Source organism: Tiliqua scincoides, chromosome 5 (assembly GCF_035046505.1).
Source record: "Tiliqua scincoides isolate rTilSci1 chromosome 5, rTilSci1.hap2, whole genome shotgun sequence".
Taxonomy (NCBI): Eukaryota; Metazoa; Chordata; class Lepidosauria; order Squamata; family Scincidae; genus Tiliqua; species Tiliqua scincoides.
Genome location: NC_089825.1, coordinates 64,996,272 through 65,019,083, shown reverse-complemented (window position 1 = coordinate 65,019,083; position 22,812 = coordinate 64,996,272). Strand labels below are relative to the sequence as shown.

Below are 22,812 nucleotides of genomic sequence, written 5' to 3'. Positions count from 1 at the left end.
CTCTGAAATAATCGCAGATAGTTTAAAGAACATTAGGAAAGGGAAAACCATTTGTTTTCTTTTAAATATTTGGGTAAATATTTGGTATGGGGTTGGTTGCGTATATCTCAAATACACCCCAAAATAAATTTTACCTTCTGTTCATTGCTTGAATTACTATGAAATATTATATCATCACTGTGTTAGATTCAGGAAAAAAAGGAAGAAGACAAACATGCGTGCCGGCCTTGTGATCATGACCCTCACAAAACCACTATTTTGTCATTATTGTTCAGCACCCCTGTATCCTGCTGTTTACTGTTTACTTATTTTATTGGCTGTGTATCTTCCTTACCATGTTCCTTGGATTAGACATAAGAAAATGCTGTGCAACATGTGCTGGTAAAAGATTGAAGAGAATTCTCTTGTTATCCAGCTTCACTCTCTCCATATCATCTCTCTCTTCTTCTGCCTATGAAAAGAAAAAGATTATGTCGTAAACAATTAAAGCTGTAATCCTATACATACTTGGGAGTACGGTAAGTCCTATGGAATTCAAAGAGACTTACTACTGAGTAGATTGCAGGGTAAGTCTTTTAAATGGAACATTTTATCAGATTTCCAAATTGCTTTCTCTTGCTCTGTGCCAGCGATTTTTCAACCACTGTGCCACAGCACGTTGATGTGCCACAAATGATCTGCAAGTTTGCTGCAGGAATTTGGGGGAGGGTTCTTTATTAGTAGGGCCATTGGGGGATGTAAGCATCCCACTGGCAGTGCGGTGTGCTTTGTCAATTGTCAAAAACCAGATGGTATACCTTGACAATTTTAGAACCTTGTCAGTGTGCCATGAGATGAAAAAGTTTGAAAATCGCTGCTCTATGCTTTAGAAGGATTGCACTAAAACAATTAAAATTACCTGGAACTCCAGTAAAAGATCATATGGTACAACTTTGACATCTGTATTTAAGCAGAAGCAATTGATCAGCCTATCTCAAGCTATTAAAGAAAACTTGACAAAGCTCCATTTGAGAGGAAATGACTTCAGCTTCTGCTTTGTTGGCGATGCAATGAGTTAATTTCACTAAAGGTACCAAGAATTTGTGCTATCCAGATGCCAGTCCATGACAATTCATGTCACAAAAGCCTGCCTTTCATTTTTATAGCTTTAAGAGTAAAGTCGGATAATTAACTGGAAGCCCAATCCTATGCATGTCTACTCAGAAGTAAGTTCCATTAGTGTCAGTGGGGCTTACTCCCAGGAAAGTGTGGATAGGATTGGGCTGTAAGCCAGTTCTCTCAAATCTGTCAGTGCTTTGACCTCTTATAGTGTCTTTTTGTGTTGTGTTGTGTTGTGGGTAAGGTAGATGTTATTATTCCATTCGGCAGATGAGCACAATAAGCTCAAGTGTTGATGATTCAAGTGTGGAAAGAACACTCTATCTTTTATCAGAGAACTTCCTCACTGGCAAGAAAGAAGCCATGGAACTAGAGGGGCAGAGGACTAGGAAAGGATGGTGGAAGCGATCCTCTTTACCGGCAGGCACCATAAGAGACCCCTCTACTCCACGTTCTGCTTTGACCCTGAACTTTCAATTTCATTACTGCCTCTCTTCTCTTCCAGAACCTAGGTACTAAACAAACGAGTTTTCTCTGTGCCCCAACCTCCAACTGCATCCTTTTCAGCTCCTACCTTTTTGACTCTGACTATTGGGGAAAAAATTTTTTTTTGCTTTTACAAAATGCTCTCTAAAGTCTGCTGCTATTTTAAAACTACAAAGGCATCTTGCTTGCATAGTTGTCAGAGTGCAACTATGAAATAAAAACATTTTTAGAGGATAGGAAAGAAATGCGGATCAAGGCTGATATCTTAAAGATTTATTTTGGCCTCATCATTTTCTTCTGAAATGAAGCTTCCTGCTGCAACTTAGACAGGGGCTCTTGGGCAGCATAACAAGACAAACCTGACAGAAACAGGCATAGATAAATTCAACTGCTATTTGAATTCTAGCCAAAGGCCTCTGCTTTCAATTTCACAGGGGAATTTCTTGACACTTTTATTGTTTATACTTTGCTTTTATCTTTCCCACTTCACTTCCAGAGACCACCCAACATCATCTGAAACACTATAATAATAATAATAATAATAATAATAATAATAATAATAATAATAATACAGGTATTTATATACCACCTTTCTTGGTCGTCAGATTTCTCCTCAGACTTTATTCAAGGTGGTTTACATAGGCAGGCTATTTAAATCCCCATAGGGATTTTTACAATTGAAAGAAGGTTCTATCTTTCAAGAATCACTACATCCAGGTGTTTCATTCCGATCTGGTTTCACATTCTGGCCTCCATCCTCCCATGCTCAGAGCAGATGGAATAGCTCGGCTTCAGCTTGTCAGCTGCTTCAAGGTCGCACAGTGCCGGTGGCCTCGAACTGGCGACCTGTGGATGGTATCTTCAGGCAAAGGGAGGCTCTACCCTCTAGACCAGACCTCCTGCCTCCTACTCTGTCAGGTAAACTCAGAGTAGGGGAACTTGCTAACAAAGAATCCAAGAACAAAATTGCTGGCGCCAGGTTGCTTGGGGCTATGGAGGAAGCCCAGCTTTGGGGTCTACCACCACCCCTACCCACCTTATGACGGTATATTGGACACAGTCACTGGAACTGAAGCTTCAGGGGTCAACTGGTCACTTAGATGGACAAGGGTCCTCTGATGGCCCCCCCCCGGTATATGTGGTATATTCTACTTGCAGTGGGGGGAAGGTCATGGAAAAACCTTGGCCCAGTCCTGTGTTCTTCCTGCTCCCCTCCCCCCAACCACATGTACAGCCTACAGTGATTTTCAGCCTTTTTCATCTTGTGGCACATGGATAAAGCACATGTGTAATGGAAGATCAGAAGATCATCAGGTGGATGATGTGGTGTTGACAGTGATCCCATGTTTTGACAGCTGTTTGACAGCTCTGGGAAGGGCAGGGCTGGCTCCACAGCTGTAATCAATCAAGGCCAATGGAGACTCTGATGGACACCTGAGCTTCATTTGACCTTGATGAGACTTTGAATGGACTGAAGAGATGGCTCAGCTGAGCCTAACTTGGACTTCTCACAGCTGAGCTGGATTTGGATTTAACAAGGGGCTGCAGGATAAAAGGCAGCTTCAGAAGGAGCAAAGGGCTGGTCAAGCAGGACGCTGACCCAGCCGGAAGCCGGATGCTGACCAAGAGGGCTACCTGACCCAGACCTACAGGAAGAGAGGACTGCCAGGACCCTGCTGGAGGAGACACACTGCTGGAGAGGAGGAACTCTACTGCAGAAGACTGGACTGTGTTTTGGAGACGGATTGGACTTGGAGGCTTCAGACGTTACCCCCGGAGTTAAGTGGAGTTTTGGGGAGGGAAAGCCTCTGGACAAGGGGACTTGCAGGGAGTGGCTGTGTTTGTAGCAATAAATTCTTGTTATTTGCTATAGATAAGGAGTTCTGTGTTCATTCCATTGCACACCGCAGCTGTGCTTCTTGGAAAAGGAGGGTGTTAATTAGCCAAAAAGCGGGCATTAAAAGGGAGTTGGGATATTTGGACGGGACAAATTGCCGTGGTCGGCAGGAGTCGAGAATTTGGCAGAACAACATGGTCAAGACATACCATCATTTTTTTTTTTAATTGACAAGGCTGCTGCTGCTACTGGGGCTCCAAATGGCCCTAATAACAACTGCCTCTTTGCCAAACTCCCATGGCACACTTGTGGACCATTCACAGTACACCAATGTGCCATGGCACACTGGTTGGAAATCGCTGGTCTACATGCTGGGCTGCTGTGTGAAACTGAATAATCCTATTTGTGCCTGGAGTAACCGTTTTGAGGATCATGTGGTCTGAAATATGTTTTGCACATATTGCTCCTTCTGTGAGCTTCCTCAGGGGCCTGAACTTAATTAAAACCTAGAGTGATTTGAAAAGGAATTACAAAGATACTGAAGATGGAAAAGGTGAAAACTAAGGTCTGCTGCATTTGAATTCTATCCTTCTCAAATCTGTCAATACACAGACACACTCAGGAGCTTGATCTAGGCAAAGATTAGTGCAAAGCCTCTTGGACAATTGCGACAGAAAATTCATACTCATAATAACATTCAGTAGCATTAACTGTGGGGGGGGGGAGAAGTCATCATGACTTTTGTCACCTAAGTGCATCTGTAGGACCAAAGCAACAAAGGACACAGAAAGACTAACACCCCAATCCTGGGCTGCCCGGGGTGCGTGGCTGTAGCGGCACCTAGAATGGCTGCCGCTGCATCCTGCATGCCTCAACCTGTCACGGGTGGCACCTCAGGAGAAGGGGACTTTTGTCCCCTTCTCCCGGGTAAGGGAAGAAGCCCCGCAATGGGTCTACTCACTTTACTGCTGACCAAAAGGTCGGCGGTAAGGTAAAGCCATTCATGTAGGGCGCCGCCTCCTACCTCCCCTCGGCACACCTCCCGCCCACCCTCCCGCCCACCCAGCACACCTCCGGCACACCTCCGGCACACCTCCCGCCCACCCAGCAGTGCCTGCTGGTGCTGGGCTAGCGCCGGGCTAGTGCAGGGCAGGCGCCCAGCCTCCAAGGCTCGGTGGTCTCCCGGATCGCCGAGCCGCAGCCTGATAAGTGGGGGCAGGGAGGGGGGTGGGGAGGAGGCATTGCAGGGAGGGCGGAGGCTGGCGGGGGGCAAAGAGGGCGGGGGGAGGCGTGACGGGGAAGCGAGGTGCTGGGAGGGAGGCGGGTCTGTGGAGCTCCACAAAAGTCCCCTTCTCCTGAGGTGCCGCCTGTGGTAGCCTGGGGCGCACAGGATCTGGCGGCAGTCATTCTCGGTGCTGCCGAGGCTCGGCATCCCTGGCAGCTCAGGATTGGGCTGCCCATCAGCTAAGGAATTACGTAATTTCATTTCAGCTTATTAATCATTTGATTAAATTTAAATTAGTTTCTATATTACCAAATCCTCAATATCAGTGTCTTTCTGAGGAAGGTGTGAGATAATATACCATTTAATTAATAGAAGCTTTCTGTCCTGATTAGAAGAAAAGGCCATCTGACTATTTCCTTTTTCACTCCCTAATATTAACGCTCCAAAATCATTCCAGCCTCAAAGAAATAGATCCACATACTCTTAATTTTCAGCCTCACCATTTAAAATTGACCCTACTTCTACCAATTATACTACATAGTTCAAAGATTTATACCGGTCCAGCCTACTTATACACGGATTTTTTATACATGGATTTGACTCTACTTGAATGGCCCCTGCAAATGAGAAGGAATGTGCTGATCCCTGGAGAAGGGGAAAAATGCATCCCTTTAAAATCAGTTTAAAAAACTGAACAGTCCTTTAACAATAGCCTCCTTAATGAGAGAGAGAGAGAGAGAATGAGAGAGAGAGAGAGAGAGAGAGAGAGAGAGAGAGAGAGGGAGGGAGAGGGAGAGGGAGAGGGAGGAGGGGCAGCTGGCTGACAATCCATCAGTCCTCCTCTTTCCAGCAGACCCCTCCCTTCCCCCTGAGCATGTGAAAGAAAGGTGATCACTTTGCATTGGTGAAGGGAGGGGCTAGCTTGGAGGATGACTGATTGATGGCTTGTCTTCTTAATGACTCTTATCTTACATCACAAAGGTCAGCAAGGCTGTTTTTAAATCACCAGAGCAAAGAAACTTTGTTTTTTAAATTGATTTGCTGTAGTGTGTTCCACATGAGTGCTTGGAGCGGAACCCATGCGAATAATGAGGCTCAACCTGTAGATCGTTCTTCACTGATTCTAGGTTTATAATATATTCAAACAAATAAAACATCAGCCACAAAAAATAACCTGTAAATAAGCAGAAGAAACTCAACTCACAAAGATAATTAAGAGCACTCAGAGCTGAATCCGATGGTTTTTCCCGTCGTAGCATGCAGCTTCATCAAAACAGTCTGTGCTGCATAATACAGTGGGGGGAGGGTCTCCTCAGACCCGTGCCAGCTCTTTAGCTGGTGCAGGTCCAAGCAGTCAAAGGAGACATGTTGGCTACTTCTGGAGCGGGATAGCATCTGGCACAAATCACCTATGCCAAGCGCCACCACCTCCCATGCTCCCCCATTCTGCTATGCTCTGCCCTCCCTACTGACTAACCTTTGTCAGTGGGCGGTCCTGTCCCTGACCTTGTGCCAGGGCTGCTCCTCTGCATGCTTCCGGAATGCCATTACAATGGCCATAAGGCATCTACTGCTACCAGAATGCTAGTTCTAGCAGTGGTAGAGCACTGGGCTGTCAAACATGAAAGCTTGCAGTCCTATAAACTTCTAGACCACAGCATACTGTGAGAGCATTTCAAATCAAATACTTAAAAAGCTCTGAAAGTTTAAATTTCATTCAGCACAACTATGTAGATGTGAAGCCCCTTCTAAACTTCAAGAAAACAAGCATTGTTTTCTTGGGCGGGTGATCTGTAAGTGCTTCACAATTATCAGAACAAGTTTATATCTAGTGAATGATGTGATGAAAAATAGGAATCTGGTCTCTGCAAAAATTACACCATATAACCTCAAGAGGGCACTAAAACAACACTGGAAAAACAAACCAGGCATAGTTGGACTGTAGTCCACAAACGTTTATGTCATGATCCAAAATACAAGTGATTAACACTTTCTAAAAAACTTGGGGTACAACCCAGCCAAATTTAAGCATTAGTTGCTGCTTATTTTAATGTAAGAGATGGAAGCATCTGCTTTACCCTCTGAAGAGAATGGCATAAACCAATTAATTTTTGATGTTCTGAACTGGTGCCTGAGATTGGTAATGGACTGAATGGGATGAACAAACTGAAGTGCAACCCAGACAAGATAGAGAAATGTAAAATGTAGCCCAGAAAACCGCTCATCAAAGCCCTATATGGCTTAGGATCGCAGTTTACTCACAGTTTGGGAACCACTGAGTTATACAATAAACATAAAAGAGGGACCATATTTTGGAAAGGGAGAAAAAGGGGTGCCTTACTTGCACAGCCCAGAGGTAGTCCAGACGTAGCTTCAAATCCACCTGCCTGGAATGAAGTGCCAAAGCACCGGAAAACAGCAAGATGGCTAATATGGGTTCAAAGCCACGGATATAAAAGGAGCCACCCCTTTAAGAACAAAACAAAAACGCAAATTATACACACTAGTGCTTTTCCAGTGTCATCCTTAAAACATGTATGCAGATAAATCTCACAATTCTAAACCTTAGTTCTCTGAGATTTAAGACTTGTATTGAAACCAACTAGCAAGGCTCAGTACCCTCCAGGGAGGGAGGAGCAAATCACACCCATTCTGTTTCTTTATTATTCCAGATGACTATTCCTCACTGTATTCTAATCCTCGCTCGCTAATTCTAATAAAACTAGAATTTCCAAAATTAATTCTGGAGTTGGATCATTTGCATTTTACTGCTGTTTTCCATTCCTCCAGTTCATACATATTTCCCTTCCCCCACCACGTGCACATGTATAATGTTACAATACTGCAAATAAAAAATAAGGCTGGGCTAAAATGCCCCCCAGATCAATTTTGCAATCCCATTGGCAGGTTGTGAAATGGGGGGGGGCAGCGCTATTTCTGCTATTTTAATGGGAGGACACAATATTTGGGATAACTCACAAGCTCCGATCAGCCGGTGGTTGCCGTTTTGTTTTCCCTAGACTGCCCACTGTAAGGTACAATCTGGCAAAACCAAAATGGTGTCTACTAACCATCTGGATCTGTGAGTAGCTGTGGTGAGTTTTGCTTCCCCTGATCTTTGTGTGCCCACCCCCTAAAATGCTAAATAACAGAAGCAAGATTCTTTTTCTGCAGTGTTTTATTGATGTGCACATGAGCTCTTGTGCATCAGTAAAACACCACCTCAGAGGCTTCACTAGGGTTTGTGTCACCTGGTGCAAGAGCTCATTGTGTTACTCCCATGATGGACCTCCTCCTGTACCAGACCACATGGAATAAGATACAATACCATACGTACAACCTAAATGCAGTGGCATCACTAGAGCTGGCGTAGCCCCTATTAACTTCATTTGTTTATTTAAACACATAACAATACATGTCACTGAACAAATCAGTAACCAGCCAAAAACCAGTGGCCAACTTGATGACACTCGCAAACTGAATAAGAGTTCTAGTATTAACTCTGAATCATGGAAATAAGAGTTGACTCATACTAACACCTTATTGGTTCCCTGCTGTGTCATATTAACAACTCACTGGCTCTCAGAACAATCAGTCTCATTGGTTAGTTTTGAGTTAAATAAATCCACTTTTTAAACCTCCCCCATCGAGTGCATCACCCAGTGCAGTTCGCACTCCCCTAGAGACGCCACTGCACCACTTCCAAAGAATATTTACATATAATCACACCAAGTGCAGTGCTTTGTAGTGTATTTTAGATTGTGAGCCCTTTTGGGGACAGGGAACCATTTAGTTATTTGATTTTTCTCTGTAAACCGCTTTGTGAACTTTTGGTTGAAAAGCGCCATATAAATACTGTTAATAACAATAACAATAACAATAATCAACAAATATCTGTGCTGAAACTGAACTGGTGGTTCCAGGGTTTCTGCAGGCACACTAATCAGCATTGAGACCAGTGAATGCCTGGACAGGGTATCACCTGGGAATTTCACAGACCCCAACCTAACTTCCAGTATGCCACAAACTGTGTATGTACAGTGCTCTGTACAAAGTTCTGAACTGAATTTTTTTTTAAAGAAAAAATGAATAATGGAGGACTTCAAATGTATCAATTCCAGTTCAGAAACAAAAGGTATTCAGAACTACAAAATCCAGGCAGAACTTCAGTTAAGAAACTGTGGACCTGGCATACAAACAGAAAAAGAAGCAGTCTACAGAGCCAGCAAAGAAAGTACTAGGTGGGCTTCTGGATTTGTGGAGGGGAGCACCCCCACTGCTTTCAACTATGTCTGCCTTTCCCTCAACTATCAACTTCTTCCCTCTGCTGGAAGAGGGACAAAAGGGTATGGCAAAAGAAAATGGGAAAGGTCTGCCTCTTCAACATTAGACAGTTTATGGCAGTGGTTGGAGATGGGCACACAATATCCTTATTATATTTCTTTAAAGAGTACCATCACCATAATAGCACTTTACAGACCTAATAGAAGGAATAGAGGGGTCCCTTCCCCAATTTAGACAATAAGTTGTGGAAGCAAGAGAGGAAAGGAGAGGCAAGAGAAACAAGGAATAAAGGTGAACGTTCATGATAAAGCAAGACACAAAATACTGAATCAACAGTTAAGCTCTCTGTAAACTATGGAGTTCACTTACCCCACTGCTTTTTGGTATCCGCTGAGTTCCAAAATGACTATGTACAAAATTGTAACAAAAAGCAGGAGGATCATTTTTGGCAAGGAAGATACACGTAAAAATATTGCCAGGGTCAGAGTCCCCACAACGCAGGAGAGAAACGCATAATGGGCTGCGTCACATGGAAGTTCACTCATTGTCTTATTTGTCCCACCAGGAGAAATGATAACTATGGAACTGCTGGAATTAGTACTCCAGACCCAAGGCATACACCCAACCTGGGAGAAAATGGGGAGTAGAGAGCTGAATATAAAAAATAAACCATGATTACTGTCAACATAGCTCTGTCAAGTTGAGTTCACAAGTGCAAATCCATCATTTATGGCTGCAGCATTAAGTTGTGAGCTGTATGTTGAATGAGCCATCAAACACTACAGGTAAAATGTATGCATAATCCCACATCGCCTGAAAGAACATACAGTATTGCCTCAAAGAACATACAATTGTGTGTGCAATGGGGGGGGGGATGAATGGGGGGGGATGAAACAGTGGCGGGGCAAACTCTTAAAGCCCCCTAACTCCACCATGGATTTGGTGTCCCATCCCCCAGGACTGCTATTTAAAAAATAAACAACTCACCTATTTTGTCATGTTACATGCTTAGAAATATGTCTGATTAGGCCCAGAACAGACTGTGTTCACACCCTCAGCTGCAAATTACCTAGTGTCAAGTAATCCAGAGTTCTGCAGCAAACTGATATCCATGCCTGGATGAATTGATTCACAATTCGTAAAGCTAGATTTGCAGTGCTATTACAAAAGCACGATTGTCAGAAGTAACAAACAAAGAAGGAGGATGTGGTACCAAGTACACAATGAAGCAAACTCATATTTCCAGGACAGAGCTGCTTTGGAAATCAGACTACTGCAAGGTTTTTTGATCCTTTCATCTTAACCACAATCAAAAGAATTATACGGGATGCAGTAAAATAAGAGGCAGCCTGAAAGGCAATTAAGCATTATATCTTGTAGGTAGTTACAGCCACTTAAGTGCCATGACACATTTAAAAAGTGCAAGTTGAGCATATTAGTGGAACTGGGGTAATGGAAACAAACCAAACAGGCAAAGAACAGAAATAACAGAAAGCCGTTCTAAATTGGTCCACTAATCCACCTAAAAATTAACTTTAAATAAAATCAATAGTAAGTGCAATGTAATCCTATTGGAATGAACACATATCAGATTAGAGGCAATTGGCATCTCATTGCATGTTTGGTATACAGGTGTCCCCCGGTATCTGCAGATCTGGTATCAATGGTTTCCTGCGCCCCCAAATCCCATTTGTTTTCTTTCATTACATTTGCGCGAAGTGAGAACATCTCTTGCTTAAACAAATGCTATAAGCAGGACGCTTACCACAGGCAAGCAGCCTGCAGCCTAGAAGGGAGACTGAGACAAACAGGAAGCAAGAAGTTAACATTCACACTTAATCTCCCTTCTAGGCTGCAGGCTGCTTGCCTTGTTATGAGCTTTCTGCTTACAGTGTTTGTTCAAGCAAGATACGTTCTCACTTTGCATGAATGTAATGAAGCTAAACAAAGGTAAGGGGGTATGGGAACTGTGGAGATAGTGTCCCCACCTTATCCATGGTTTCTGGTATCTGTGGGTTGGGGGCACAAATGTATCCACTGTGGATTCCGGGGGATGCTTGTACGTGCCCTTTGTGTGTATTCAATTGTATACAGGTGGTGCCTTGGCATCAGTGGGGGTTCCATTTCCAAAACCACTGTGGATGCTGAAACCGTGGATAAGCAAATCCGTGGGCCAGGGCACCTAACTCTCCCAATGCAGTTGGAGCTGTGCTCCAGTCATGTCCGAAGGGTGTTCTCCTTTTAAGGCAGTAGTTCCCAAACTTCTCTGAGGGTGTTGGGAATCCGGTAAGTGGTGGTGGGGCAGAAGCAGGGGCGTGTACCCTGATGGCACCACATCGATTGCAGCACTGCAGGGACCCAGGATCATTTATACATACCGGGGGTCAGGAAGCCTCCCATAGGATCCTGGAGGCTCTCAGGCCCCTCTCCGAGCCTCCTCGTTGCAGAAGTGAGCTCTGATCAGCAATAGGAGCTCACTTCTGCTTTGTGATCAGAGCTCCTGCATGGCTTCGCTGGGCCTCAGAATGCCTTATAAGGGCATAAAAATGTTACTGCAAGTTTTCCCCGGGAAACTAGAAGTTGCATTTTTGCCCGAAACAGGCATCCTCTGGGTCGGGGAGGCTGTGCACAGCCTCAGTCTAAAGTGCAGCTCCAGTCTCATTCAGAGAGTTCGGGGGGGCCCTAATCTGTGGATTTGGGGCCCAATCCTATTCAACTTTCCAGCACTGGTGCAGTCACAATGCAGCCCCGAGTTAAGGGAAGAAATGTTCCCTAACTTGAGGAGCCCTCTGTAACTGCCTCCCCACCACAAGATGCAGCACATGCCTCACTGGCATGGTTGCATTGGCACTGGAAAATTGGATAGGACTGGGCCCTTAAACATCCATGGATTTTGGTATTCATGGGGCTTCTGGGAATGGAACCCCCGCAGAAAATGAAGGCCGCTTATACATGCAAATACTTTCAATGACAGAAGTAAGCACTGGAGTATGCATAATGTGCCTACTCTCAATGAATTATGTAGCAATTGGTTTACAGCTGTATACTCACCACACAGCCTTGTGCCACTGAGTAAATTAAGATCACAATAAAAACACACAAAATGGTTCGAATTTGTATCGTCAGGCACCCTGGAAAACACTGAAAGAGAAAAACAATATATTCAATTACAATATAAACAATATAAACCAAGGTAGTGATGGAGAACATTTGAGTTTTGCTTTGATGATTGTGTTTAGTCTGCAGATGCCTTAAGTTGAGGCAGCATTTATTAAACTGTGGGTTGGGACCCACAAGGTGGGTCGCAAGCAAATTTCAGGTGGGTCGCATAGCAGCCACCATTGAAAATACAGAGCTGAAAATAAAGGGTACTTAAGAAAATACTGGGCAAGGTGGGCTCTTGGTGGGAGAGAGGCATGGTGCTTTGCCCTGAATAGGTGAGAAGATGGAATACTGGAAAGGGTAGAGGGCTGGTGCAGGTGGAGAATGGTCCAAGTCCGCGTTGAAATGTTTGAATTCCGAGTTATGGAAGATATCAGCATGAGCGCACTGTGTAATGGAACCTTTGGCTGATCGCACCTTAGGTTCAAAGCCTAAATGGATGATGTCACTTCTAGCCATGACCCAGGTTGTTGACATCACTTCCAGTGGGTCCCAACAGATTGTCGTTCTAAAAAGTGGGTCCTGGGGCGAAAAAGTTTGAGAACCACTGAATTAAGGTCTTTCTTCTGTGTCAAACAGCTTGAGTCCCAGAATTCATTTTGGATAAAATGTTTGCCATTCCCGTTACGCAAGAGAGTCACCTACACCAGGGGCCGTGAACTATTGCTGTGAGAATAGGACATGATTATAGTACCTCCCCCTGGATGGTGGGAGCATGCAAAAGGTCTTATCTAAGAAACCATGGTGTTAAATTCCTAACTTGTTTTACTGGTAGTTTCTTTGAGAAGTGCTTTGGCATATGTAGACAAGACACTGACTATTGTTAGAACTAAGTAAAATGTTTATAGTTTTATAGGGATTGATTGACAAGCATGATTTTCTTTGTGTGTCTCTTTGTTCTGTCATGGTATAATAAGATGTTTGGATCTTACATATGGGATCAGACCTCCTTGCTACTTGGCCCAGCACTGTTTGAATAAACTCAATATAATTTTCAGCCTTTGTGTAGTGTAAATAATTCCCCTACAGCAAGCACAACAACAGAGCCAGAGTGGTGTAGTGGTTTGGGAGGTGGACTCAGACCTGGAAGACCCAGGTTCAAATCCCCTCTCAGCCATGAAGCTTCCTGGGTGACCTTGGACCAGTCACTTTCTCTCAGCCTCACCTACCTCACAGGGTTGTTGTGAGGAAAAAAGGAGGGGAGCAGCCATGTACACCGCCTGGAGCTCTTTGGAGGAAGGGCGGTATAAAAATGTGATAAATAATGTGCTCAATCTTGTCTGATCTTGGAAGCTAAGCAACGTCAGGCCTGGTTAGTACTTGGATGGAAGACTGCCTGGGAATACTGGGTGCTGTAGGCTTATACCATAGTCTTTTGAGACTGAAGGTTGCCAACCAAATAAATAAATAACTTCCAAAGTAGCCTGTACAATCAGGGAATGGGCTGGTTAATTACATGACGGCTGTAATGGACAGAGTTATAGTTATTACCACACATTAATATATTAAGAGATTATGCTGTTTAAAAATAATGAGAATATCTCTGGGCTACAACAGGCTGCTTAATATTTCAGTAGACTCATGTTCATGATAAATTCACAGCACAATCCTATTCTGAGGGTACACTGGCATAGCTGCCGCTGTGCTGGCCTAGAGTATCTGGGCTGAAAAAAATGTTTGTAACTACTTGAGAGCCAGCCGTGCTGGCAGAAAGGCCTGTGCCAGCTTGCTGGCGCTGTAGCCAAATGAGCAGCCACTGGTAAAGATAAGGAAAGTGCTGAGCAGTGGAGGGGTGGGAGGAGGGCAGACTGGAGGAGGGGCGGGGCACTTCTGGGTGAGGGAGGGCAGAATGTGGGATCAGGCCTGGGAGAAGGCAGGATCAGGGGAGGAGGCCTCCGATGTATCCTATCCTCCCTTCTGGGCCTGAATACCCTACACAGGACTGCTCAGACTTGTGCCGGCAATTCAGCCAGCGCAGATCTGGGTAGCCCCCTTAGGCAGGCTTAATAATAGGGGGTATTTTCCCCTATCCCCTTACCCCAAAGAGACCTCCAGCCTGCTCCTTACCTGTGCTTGTTAACAGCATAGGCTGTGCTGTCTGGATGCACCAGTGCAGGTTAGGATTGGGCTGCCCTAAGCATCAGCAATTCATTCTGTTCATGAGAAAAAGTATCACTTTCATCCACTTGTAGAGGGAGAGTGGAAAAGACTTGGGGGCTTTGCCACACTGCATGCCCTACACAAGGGGCAGAGTTGAGATGGCACACAGCCAGGCTGTGAACACCAGTCAGCAGTTCGACTTTTCCATTGATCTGCTAGGTAGCTCCATCCAAGCTCCCTGTCAGTGACTATGTGGGCTTCATAGCCAGTACCAGGACTGCCAAAGACTCCGTTTCTGTGCCAGTGATGCAGAGACTTTCTTTCATGCCAGGGACAGGGTTCATACAGAGGGCAGATGGAACCTATGGGAGTTTGGGTGGATCTGGTTTCTGTTTTCAGGTGGTCTCTCAGCCCTAAGCACAGCAAGCAGCTTCCTGTCTGGCTTGCAAGCTTCCATCCCTACTCTTAGTTGGGTGGTAGGAACCAGGGTCAAAGCAGGTGGGTGCTTCTCACCCTTGCTTCACCCCCTTTCAAACGGGACTCTTCACTGCTCACTATTTGCTTCCTCCTTACTAGCCTCCTATGGGGTGCAGGGTAGTGTGGGCCAGGAAGGCTGGAGTAGGGCATTCAAGATACACCCTGAGATCAGCAAAGGCAGGGGGAGAACCCAGTACAACTTCTCAGCGGCTTGCTGGCTCAAGGGATCCAGCCTGGCTCTCCAAGACTTCCTCAAAGTCTTCCCAGCCCTGGGCTGGTTGCTACGGTCCTCTGCACCTTCTAGAGTTAATGGTGATGAGCAGGTGCTGCCTTCATGGAGTGCAGCTTGAAGTCAGGGTGGGACACTCAGCCTGGGTTTTGGGGCAATCTGTTGCTGTCCATTCCCCAGTAACTGCATTTCTAAGCTGAGGATGACAATTCCTTTCCTGCTACAGGTCTTTCCCTCATGTAATCCTGAAGATAACAGCTGGAGGTCGCCAGTTCGAGGCCACTGGCACCGTGAACAGCGAGACCTTGAAGCAGCTGACAAGCCTAGCCAAGTTATTCCACCTGCTCTTTGGCCGCTGTCAGCCTGTGTGGGAGGAAAATGGAGGCCAGAATGTGATACCAGATCATAAAAGATCCATCTGAAATGTTGTGGTTCTTGAAAGACAGAACCTTCTTCAATTGTAAAAATCCCTATTGGGATTTAGTATAGCCTGCCTATGTAAACCGCCTTGAATTAAAGTCTGACATCCAAGATAGGCGGTATATAAATACCTGTATTATTATTATTATTATTATTATTATTATTATTATTATTATTATTATTATTATTATTATTATTATTATTATTAATAATAATAATAATAATAATAATAATAATAATAATAATAATAATAATAATAATAATAATAATAAACTGGCCCTCTTATTATGGTCTTGCATATTCATTGGGAACTACACGGGCCACTGGAACCATGGGCCATCTATGTTGAACCATTTTTCAAAACCAGTTCATAGTGTCTGAGCCAGCTACCAAATCACTTGTTAAAGTTGGTATCTCTAGTGTCAACAGAAACCAAATTGGAAAATTAAAAAAGAAACATACTGTAATGGTGAACTTTATATTTTAATAGTTCCGCTCCATGAACACTACAAAAGGAATTTATCATATAGCTATGCTAAACAAAGGTCAGATTCCAAAGAACTGCTCAACTAATTCCACTTCATGTACTCAATGAAGCTTTGGATTTCTGCTGCTCAAATAGCTCAGCGCCGCACAGCAACACATTTTTGAAACTGAAGGAACAATGAAAAGTAATTTTTGATATGACTTGTTACACGGAGGCCGGGGGGGGGGGGTGTTAAGCAAAAAAAAAATCCTACTGGGAATGATGAAGCCATACCTAAAGGAGCTCTTTAAATACCAGCAAGTGCAACAAACCATGAGCAAAGCAGAAAGCAGTTTGTCCATTTGTGGTTCCTACGTTGCAACTAGTGTTTCAGAGGAGAAAAGTCTCCAAACACTGAACAGTTCTTAGCAGCACAAGAGACTGAATACTCTCTTTTACTCCTCAAAGCTGAAGTGACACTGTTTACTCAAAAGGAAACTAGTCCTGTAACAGTTGCCCCTGAAATTTCCCACTGCTTAAGAAAGTTGGGAAAAGACAAACACTCCTTATAAAAGCAAATATGCTGTGTTCGGTGCCACATGTGAATAAAACGACACAGGTATCTGCCTTGCAGAAATGAAATCAAGACATATGCAACCACAGGTTGAGACTAATTATTCCCGTGGGTTCCATTCCAAGCACTCATGTGGATTAAAAAAAACTACACTATAGCAAATCAATTTAAAAAACAAAGTTTCTTTGCTCCAGTGATTGAAAAACAGCCCTGCTGACCTTTTGACTCTGATAAGAGTCATTAAGAAGACAATCCATCAACACTTCACTCAGCCCCTCTCTTCACCAATGCAAAATGATCACCTTTCTTTCACATGCTGGGGGAAGGGAGGGGTTCCAAGGAGAGAGAAGGATTGATGGACTGTTAGCCTGCTGCTCTCTCTCTCTCTCTCTCTCTCTCTCTCTCTCTCTCTCTCTCTCTCTCTCTCATAAGGAGGCTGTTGTTAAAGGACTGTTCAGTTTTTAAAACTGATTTTAAAGGGATGCATTTTTCCCCTTCTCCAGGGATCAGCACATTCTTTCTCATTTGCAGCACATTCTTTCTCATTTGCTTTCTCATTGCATTTCCTGTTAAGTCAAATCCGTGTATAAAAAAATCTGTGTATAAATAGGCTGGACCCTGTACTGTCCAAACAGTAATTTCTCTAATAGGAATACAGAAGGCAGAACACTTCAGGTGACTTACTTGTACTCGAGTGACATGTAGATACATGATACATGCCATTAGGAAGCATATGCAGAACACCAGGAGGACAAGGACTATGGTACTCCTAGAAGGAAAACACAAACACTAAGTCATAGAACATACACAAAAGGACAGGCTTCTACTAGATCACGGTGAATGGATTCTGGCTCAATATCAAGATTTTTTTTTTCCTTACTATACAATTCTAGCCCTCCTCCCAGACTCGCTGGGGGCCCCTCTGGGTCTGCACATACTCTCTGAGGTGAAGAGAGCTATAGTTATCCTAACTAGGTAGCAACAATGCTGCCATACATTCATGTGTCTGAAGGGATTTCTGGTGTGTGAACAAGGCTGATGGGTAGGGTTCTGTTGCAGAATTGTCACCTCAGCAGATTGAGGAAATTTGATGCTGTCACTGAACTCTGCTTATTTTCTTGTTATTTATGTCACTTTTTCTGAATGTACAGATTTACGTCTGTGATGCCCCTTCTCTTAAGCTATACAAATCTAGGTGGGTCTCTTTTTCATGAGGGTGTGTGTGTGTGTGTGTGTGTGTGTGTGTGTGTGTGTGTGTGTGTGTGTGTGTGTGAGAGAGAGAGAGAGAGAGAGAGAGAGAGAGAGAGAGAGAGAGAGAGAGTTTCCCTGACTTTTCAAGCAGTAAATATTTATGACTAATTTGCATAAGGTGCTATCTTGAGCGATTTTTTTTAGCTTTTTTAAATCCTAGAAATGAAGATCTTGAGACTTTTTTCATGAAATCATTACCAGAAAGTTAGCTGGTTTCATTTAATTTAAACATTTTCCCATTACAGATGAATAATCAATAAAGTGATTGCTTGTCTGACAAATAGTTGTTGTTTGTGTGGATCCTTAAACTTTTGCATAATACCCTCTCAGGCAGGGTCCAACTTAGGGCACAATACAAACCTGTGCTGGAACAGGCAAGCCAGGAGGCTTGCGCTGTATCCAGAGCAGGATTGTGGCCAGAAGCGGCTTAGCCAGAGGCAAGGGGAAACTCTTCTCCTTGCCCCTGGGTAAGGGCTGCCAGCCCCAGTGGGTCTCCTCAGACTTGCGCCACCTCTGGAGGTGGCACATGTCCAAGGAGAGCAGAGCAGCTTGAAGTTGCTCCTTTCTCCCCGGGGCTGGGGGCTGGGATCCGGCATAACTGCCCGCCCCCAGGGCCGCCCATCACTCTCCCTCCCCCTGCCCAGGAACGCCTTCCTCCCTCCTCCTCCCTGCCCCTCCCCCACGCCTACCTTTGCCACTTGTGTAGCACCCAGCTTTGTCACTTTATGGCACGTTTGTGATCCTCCCGGGCCGTCCAAGGGACTTGGGCCAGCCCAAGTCCAGGTTTGGATTGCGCCCTTAGTTGCACCGTGCCAACAAAGAAAAGATCCTTTTCTGGATTATAGATGCTTGTGTGAATGCATGGGCAGGTGTACCTAGGCCTCTACTGCTAACAGTATTCATACCTCATTAAGAACACACATTGCATTTAATTTAAAGCACCAAGAAAAGACTTACTGTGGGATTATTAAAAGGTAGACAAGGCCAAATAAGGCAACTAAAATCAGTGACAAGACTACAGCACTCGTGAAATATTCATCCTGAACCTGGTGATACTGTAAATGAGAGAAAAATAAGACGCATAAAGAAAGTTATTCAGCCATATGTGCTACACTTCCGACTAGCTCTACAGAAGGAAATAACTGTGCTTGAAAATATAGTATGTACAGAGGTCTGCCACTGGGCTCACTACTGACATGCCCATATTTTTTTTCGCAGGTGACTCTGAAGTCAACACAGCGTCACTCAGACCCTTCAGCTTTCTCCAGGCTTGAGTAAACCTCCAAGCCTGCACAACAGGGATGAGCTCCCCGCCTCGCTTCTCCAGTTTGCACTGGGCAGAAAATGGTGGTGGGGTACATAATTATGGTACATAATTCCATTTGTACTGGGCTTGAGAGGAACACTGAAAAACTGGGGAGGAGCAGAGTCTTTGCCAAGCACAAATTTTGGCTGGCTGCCTAGACCAGTCAAAATTTGTAGTCCTCTTGAGTATATGCATTTGCATTCCCAACACTACTTGTACCACAGATGAACATGGAAATATGGTTTAATTCATGTACAAATAAAGATCTTTAATGCTGTTTTACTTAGGAAGCAGTAGTGACTAATGGACTCCAAGCGGCAGAAAAATTACCCTTTCTAATCTTCTGACTCCACTAGTGCATAATTCCCAAACATCAGCCTTTCCGGCTGTGGTTACCCAGGCTGGGTATCCTTCTGGTAGCAAATATTTTGGAAAGCATTTTCAAAACTAGAATTACATTTTTTAGCTAGTCTGGAAGGAAAAAAAACACACACACACACATTCAAAGCACCTGAGGGAAGGAAGCTGAAGAGTGGCTTAGTGTTCATAAAGGCTTCGACTGAATGTTCCAGCAATAAATTGTCTTAGTTTCATCAGAATGCACATTTTAAATGCTGCATAGCAAAAGCAACATTGAACAAGCTTTGTGGGCTGTAACCAGATTGTTCAAGATGTTATACTCTGTACAAACTCTATCCAAACCAACCATTTCCCTCTCTCATGACATGTCATCATTGTCCCCCATAGGGAGATCTTTCTTCCAGGCTTCCCTCAGTGATTTACCCTACCCAAGAAGCTGCAATAAGTGCAATTACACTATGTCTTACCAAATTGACTTCTTGGAATCATGAAAATCTCATTTTTATTAATGTTCGTTTGAGTTCCTCAGGGATAAAATCATGAAAAACAGGCAGACATTTTCTGCTGAAAAAGAGAGGTTTTATCTCTAGCCAGGACTAGACTGCCAGGAGATGTGCTAACGACTACTGGCTCCAGCTCTGTTCCGAGATACAGATAGCAGCTGACACGGGCAACATCAAGGGGATGTATGATGGTATCAAGCAGGCCCTAGGTCCAACACAGAAGAAAATTGCCCCTCTGAAGTCTGCCACAGGCGAGGTCATCCAGGATCGGGCGCAGCAGATGGAACGCTGGGTGCAGCACTACTCTGAGCTATATTCCAGAGAAAATGTAGTCACCGAAGAAGCACTGAACAACATTGAGTGCCTGCCTGTGCTGGAAGAGCTTGACAGTGAACCAACCCTAGAAGAACTTCACGTGGCCCTGGACTCCCTTGCCTTTGGCAAGGCACCTGGAAAAGACAGCATCCCTGCTGAAGTCCTAAAATGCTGCAAAGAGATCATCGTCACTGAGCTGCATGAAATCCTCCGTCTCTGCTGGAGAGAAGGTGGAGTACCTCAAGACATGAGGGATGCAAACATCATCACGCTGTACAAGAACAAAGGTGACAGGGGTGACTGCAACAACTACCGCGGCATCTCTCTCCTTAGCGTTGTAGGAAAGCTGTTTGCCCGAGTTGTACTAAAGAGGCTCCAGGTACTTGCAGAGAGCGTCTATCCAGAATCGCAGTGTGGATTCCGAGCCAACAGGTCCACCACTGATATGGTATTCTCCCTTAGACAACTGCAGGAGAAATGCAGGGAACAACGACAGCCACTCTTTATAGCCTTCATAGATCTCACAAAGGCTTTCGACCTGGTCAGCAGAGACGGCCTCTTCAAGATTCTCCCCAAGATTGGATGTCCACCCAGGCTCCTCAGCATCATCAGATCCTTCCACAAGGACATGAAGGGCACTGTTGTCTTCGATGGCTCCACATCAGACCCTTTTGACATCCGAAGCGGAGTGAAGCAGGGCTGTGTTCTTGCACCAACCTTGTTTGGGATTTTCTTCGCTGTCCTGCTGAAGCAGGCCTTTGGAACTGCAACAGAAGGCATCTATCTCCGGACCAGATCAGACGGAAAGCTCTTCAACCTCTCCAGACTGAGAGCAAAATCCAAAGTCCAGCTGAAATGTCTGCGTGACTTCCTCTTTGCCGACGATGCAGCTGTCACTACCCACTCTGCCAAAGATCTCCAGCAGCTCATGGATCGTTTTAGCAAGGCCTGCCAAGATTTTGGACTGACAATCAGCCTGAAGAAAACACAGGTCATGGTTCAGGATGTGGACTCACCTCCCTGCATTACAATCTCTGAGCATGAACTGGAGGTTGTCCATGACTTTGTGTACCTTGGCTCAACGATCTCCGACACTCATTCTCTCGATGCCGAGCTAAACAGGCGCATCGGTAAAGCAGCTACCACGTTTTCCAGACTCACAAAGAGAGTCTGGTCCAACAAGAAGCTGACGGAACATACCAAGATCCAGGTCTACAGAGCTTGCGTCCTGAGTACACTTCTGTACTGCAGCGAGTCATGGACTCTTCGCCCACAACAGGAGAGGAAACTGAGCGCTTTCCACATGCGCTGCCTCCGACGCATCCTCGGCATCACCTGGCAGGACAAAGTTCCAAACAACACAGTCCTGGAACGTGCTGGAATCCCTAGCATGTATTCACTGCTGAAACAGAGACGCCTGCGTTGGCTTGGTCATGTCGTGAGAATGGATGATGGCCGGATCCCAAAGGATCTCCTCTATGGAGAACTCATGCAAGGAAAGCGCCCTACAGGTAGACCACAGCTGCGATACAAGGACATCTGCAAGAGGGATCTGAAGGCCTTAGGGATGGACCTCAACAAGTGGGAAACCCTGGCCTCTGAGCGGCCCGCTTGGAGGCAGGCTGTGCAGCATGGCCTTTCCCAGTTTGAAGAGACACTTTGCCAACAGTCTGAGGCTAAGAGGCAAAGAAGGAAGGCCCATAGCCAGGGAGACAGACCAGGGACAGACTGCACTTGCTCCCGGTGTGGAAGGGATTGTCACTCCCGGATTGGCCTTTTCAGCCACACTAGACGCTGTGCCAGAACCACCTTTCAGAGCGCGATACCATAGTCTTTCGAGACTGAAGGTTGCCAATACAATATCTCTAGCTGAAACTCATGAAGTCTGTTGGGGCCAATGCTGCTGTAGCAAAAGCTATTGTGTTATTACAGCTTATTTATAAAATACTTTTCTTTTCAAAAATACACACAGTGTTGTATAATGAACTAAAGATTCTACAAAACAACAATGAGAAGAAAAAAATACTTCAGGCTGCAGTAGCAGCCTTAATACAAAAACAAAACTAATGGACTAATTCTAGGGAAAGTTCTCTCAGAACAGCAAAGATAACAGCAAAAAGAGCATAGAGGAAGAGTTGGGTTCTCTGGCAGAGAGTTCCAAATAGTGAGTGCAACTACCAAGAAGGCCCTGCTCTATGTCCCAAAATTAACGACTGAAAAGGAGGAGCCCTAGGACAGAGCCTCCTATGCTGACAAGAGGATAGGGAAAAATATACAGGGAGGAATATACAGTATGTAGAAACTCTCTTCGCTGTGCCGGCCCTACAAGTGCTCACATATATGCGGGAAGGTGCTGCTACCATGCTGGCAGCATTAAAAAAAACATTGGGGTGGGGAGAAATAAAGAAGAGACAAAGTAGATTCCGACGGAACAAGTTCACATAGTAAATCTTTCCAAACAGAAAAATTTCTACATTCACATTAAAACTCCAGTCCAAAACTGATTTCACACTGATTTAAATGATGCAATAAACAATTATTTCCAGGACAATATCCTTAATTAACATTTTAATTTGAAATTTTTAACCTGTAGCTATAATCTCTGGATGCTGCTAAAATGCGAGCCTTTGTTTTGAATACACAAACATAAAGGAATGGCTGCTCCGGATCAGTCTTGTAGAAGTAGATCTAGTAGAGAAGGAAAGACTTGCCTTTAAGA

At 44.6% G+C, this 22,812-nt stretch overlaps 1 protein-coding gene across 1 annotated transcript in view; it reads right to left on the bottom strand.

Moving 5' to 3' along the window:
• ADCY1 (adenylate cyclase 1) overlaps nucleotides 1-22,812 on the bottom strand; it is a 192,620-nt gene that overhangs the window by 7,227 nt on the left and 162,581 nt on the right. Inside the window, exons 12-17 of the mRNA XM_066629192.1 lie at nucleotides 18,567-18,664; nucleotides 17,043-17,127; nucleotides 11,982-12,071; nucleotides 9,300-9,556; nucleotides 6,988-7,114; nucleotides 335-451 (exon numbers count right to left, since the gene is read on the bottom strand). Coding sequence (XP_066485289.1) covers nucleotides 335-451; nucleotides 6,988-7,114; nucleotides 9,300-9,556; nucleotides 11,982-12,071; nucleotides 17,043-17,127; nucleotides 18,567-18,664 — 774 coding nt within the window. The remainder of the gene's footprint in view (nucleotides 1-334; nucleotides 452-6,987; nucleotides 7,115-9,299; nucleotides 9,557-11,981; nucleotides 12,072-17,042; nucleotides 17,128-18,566; nucleotides 18,665-22,812) is intronic.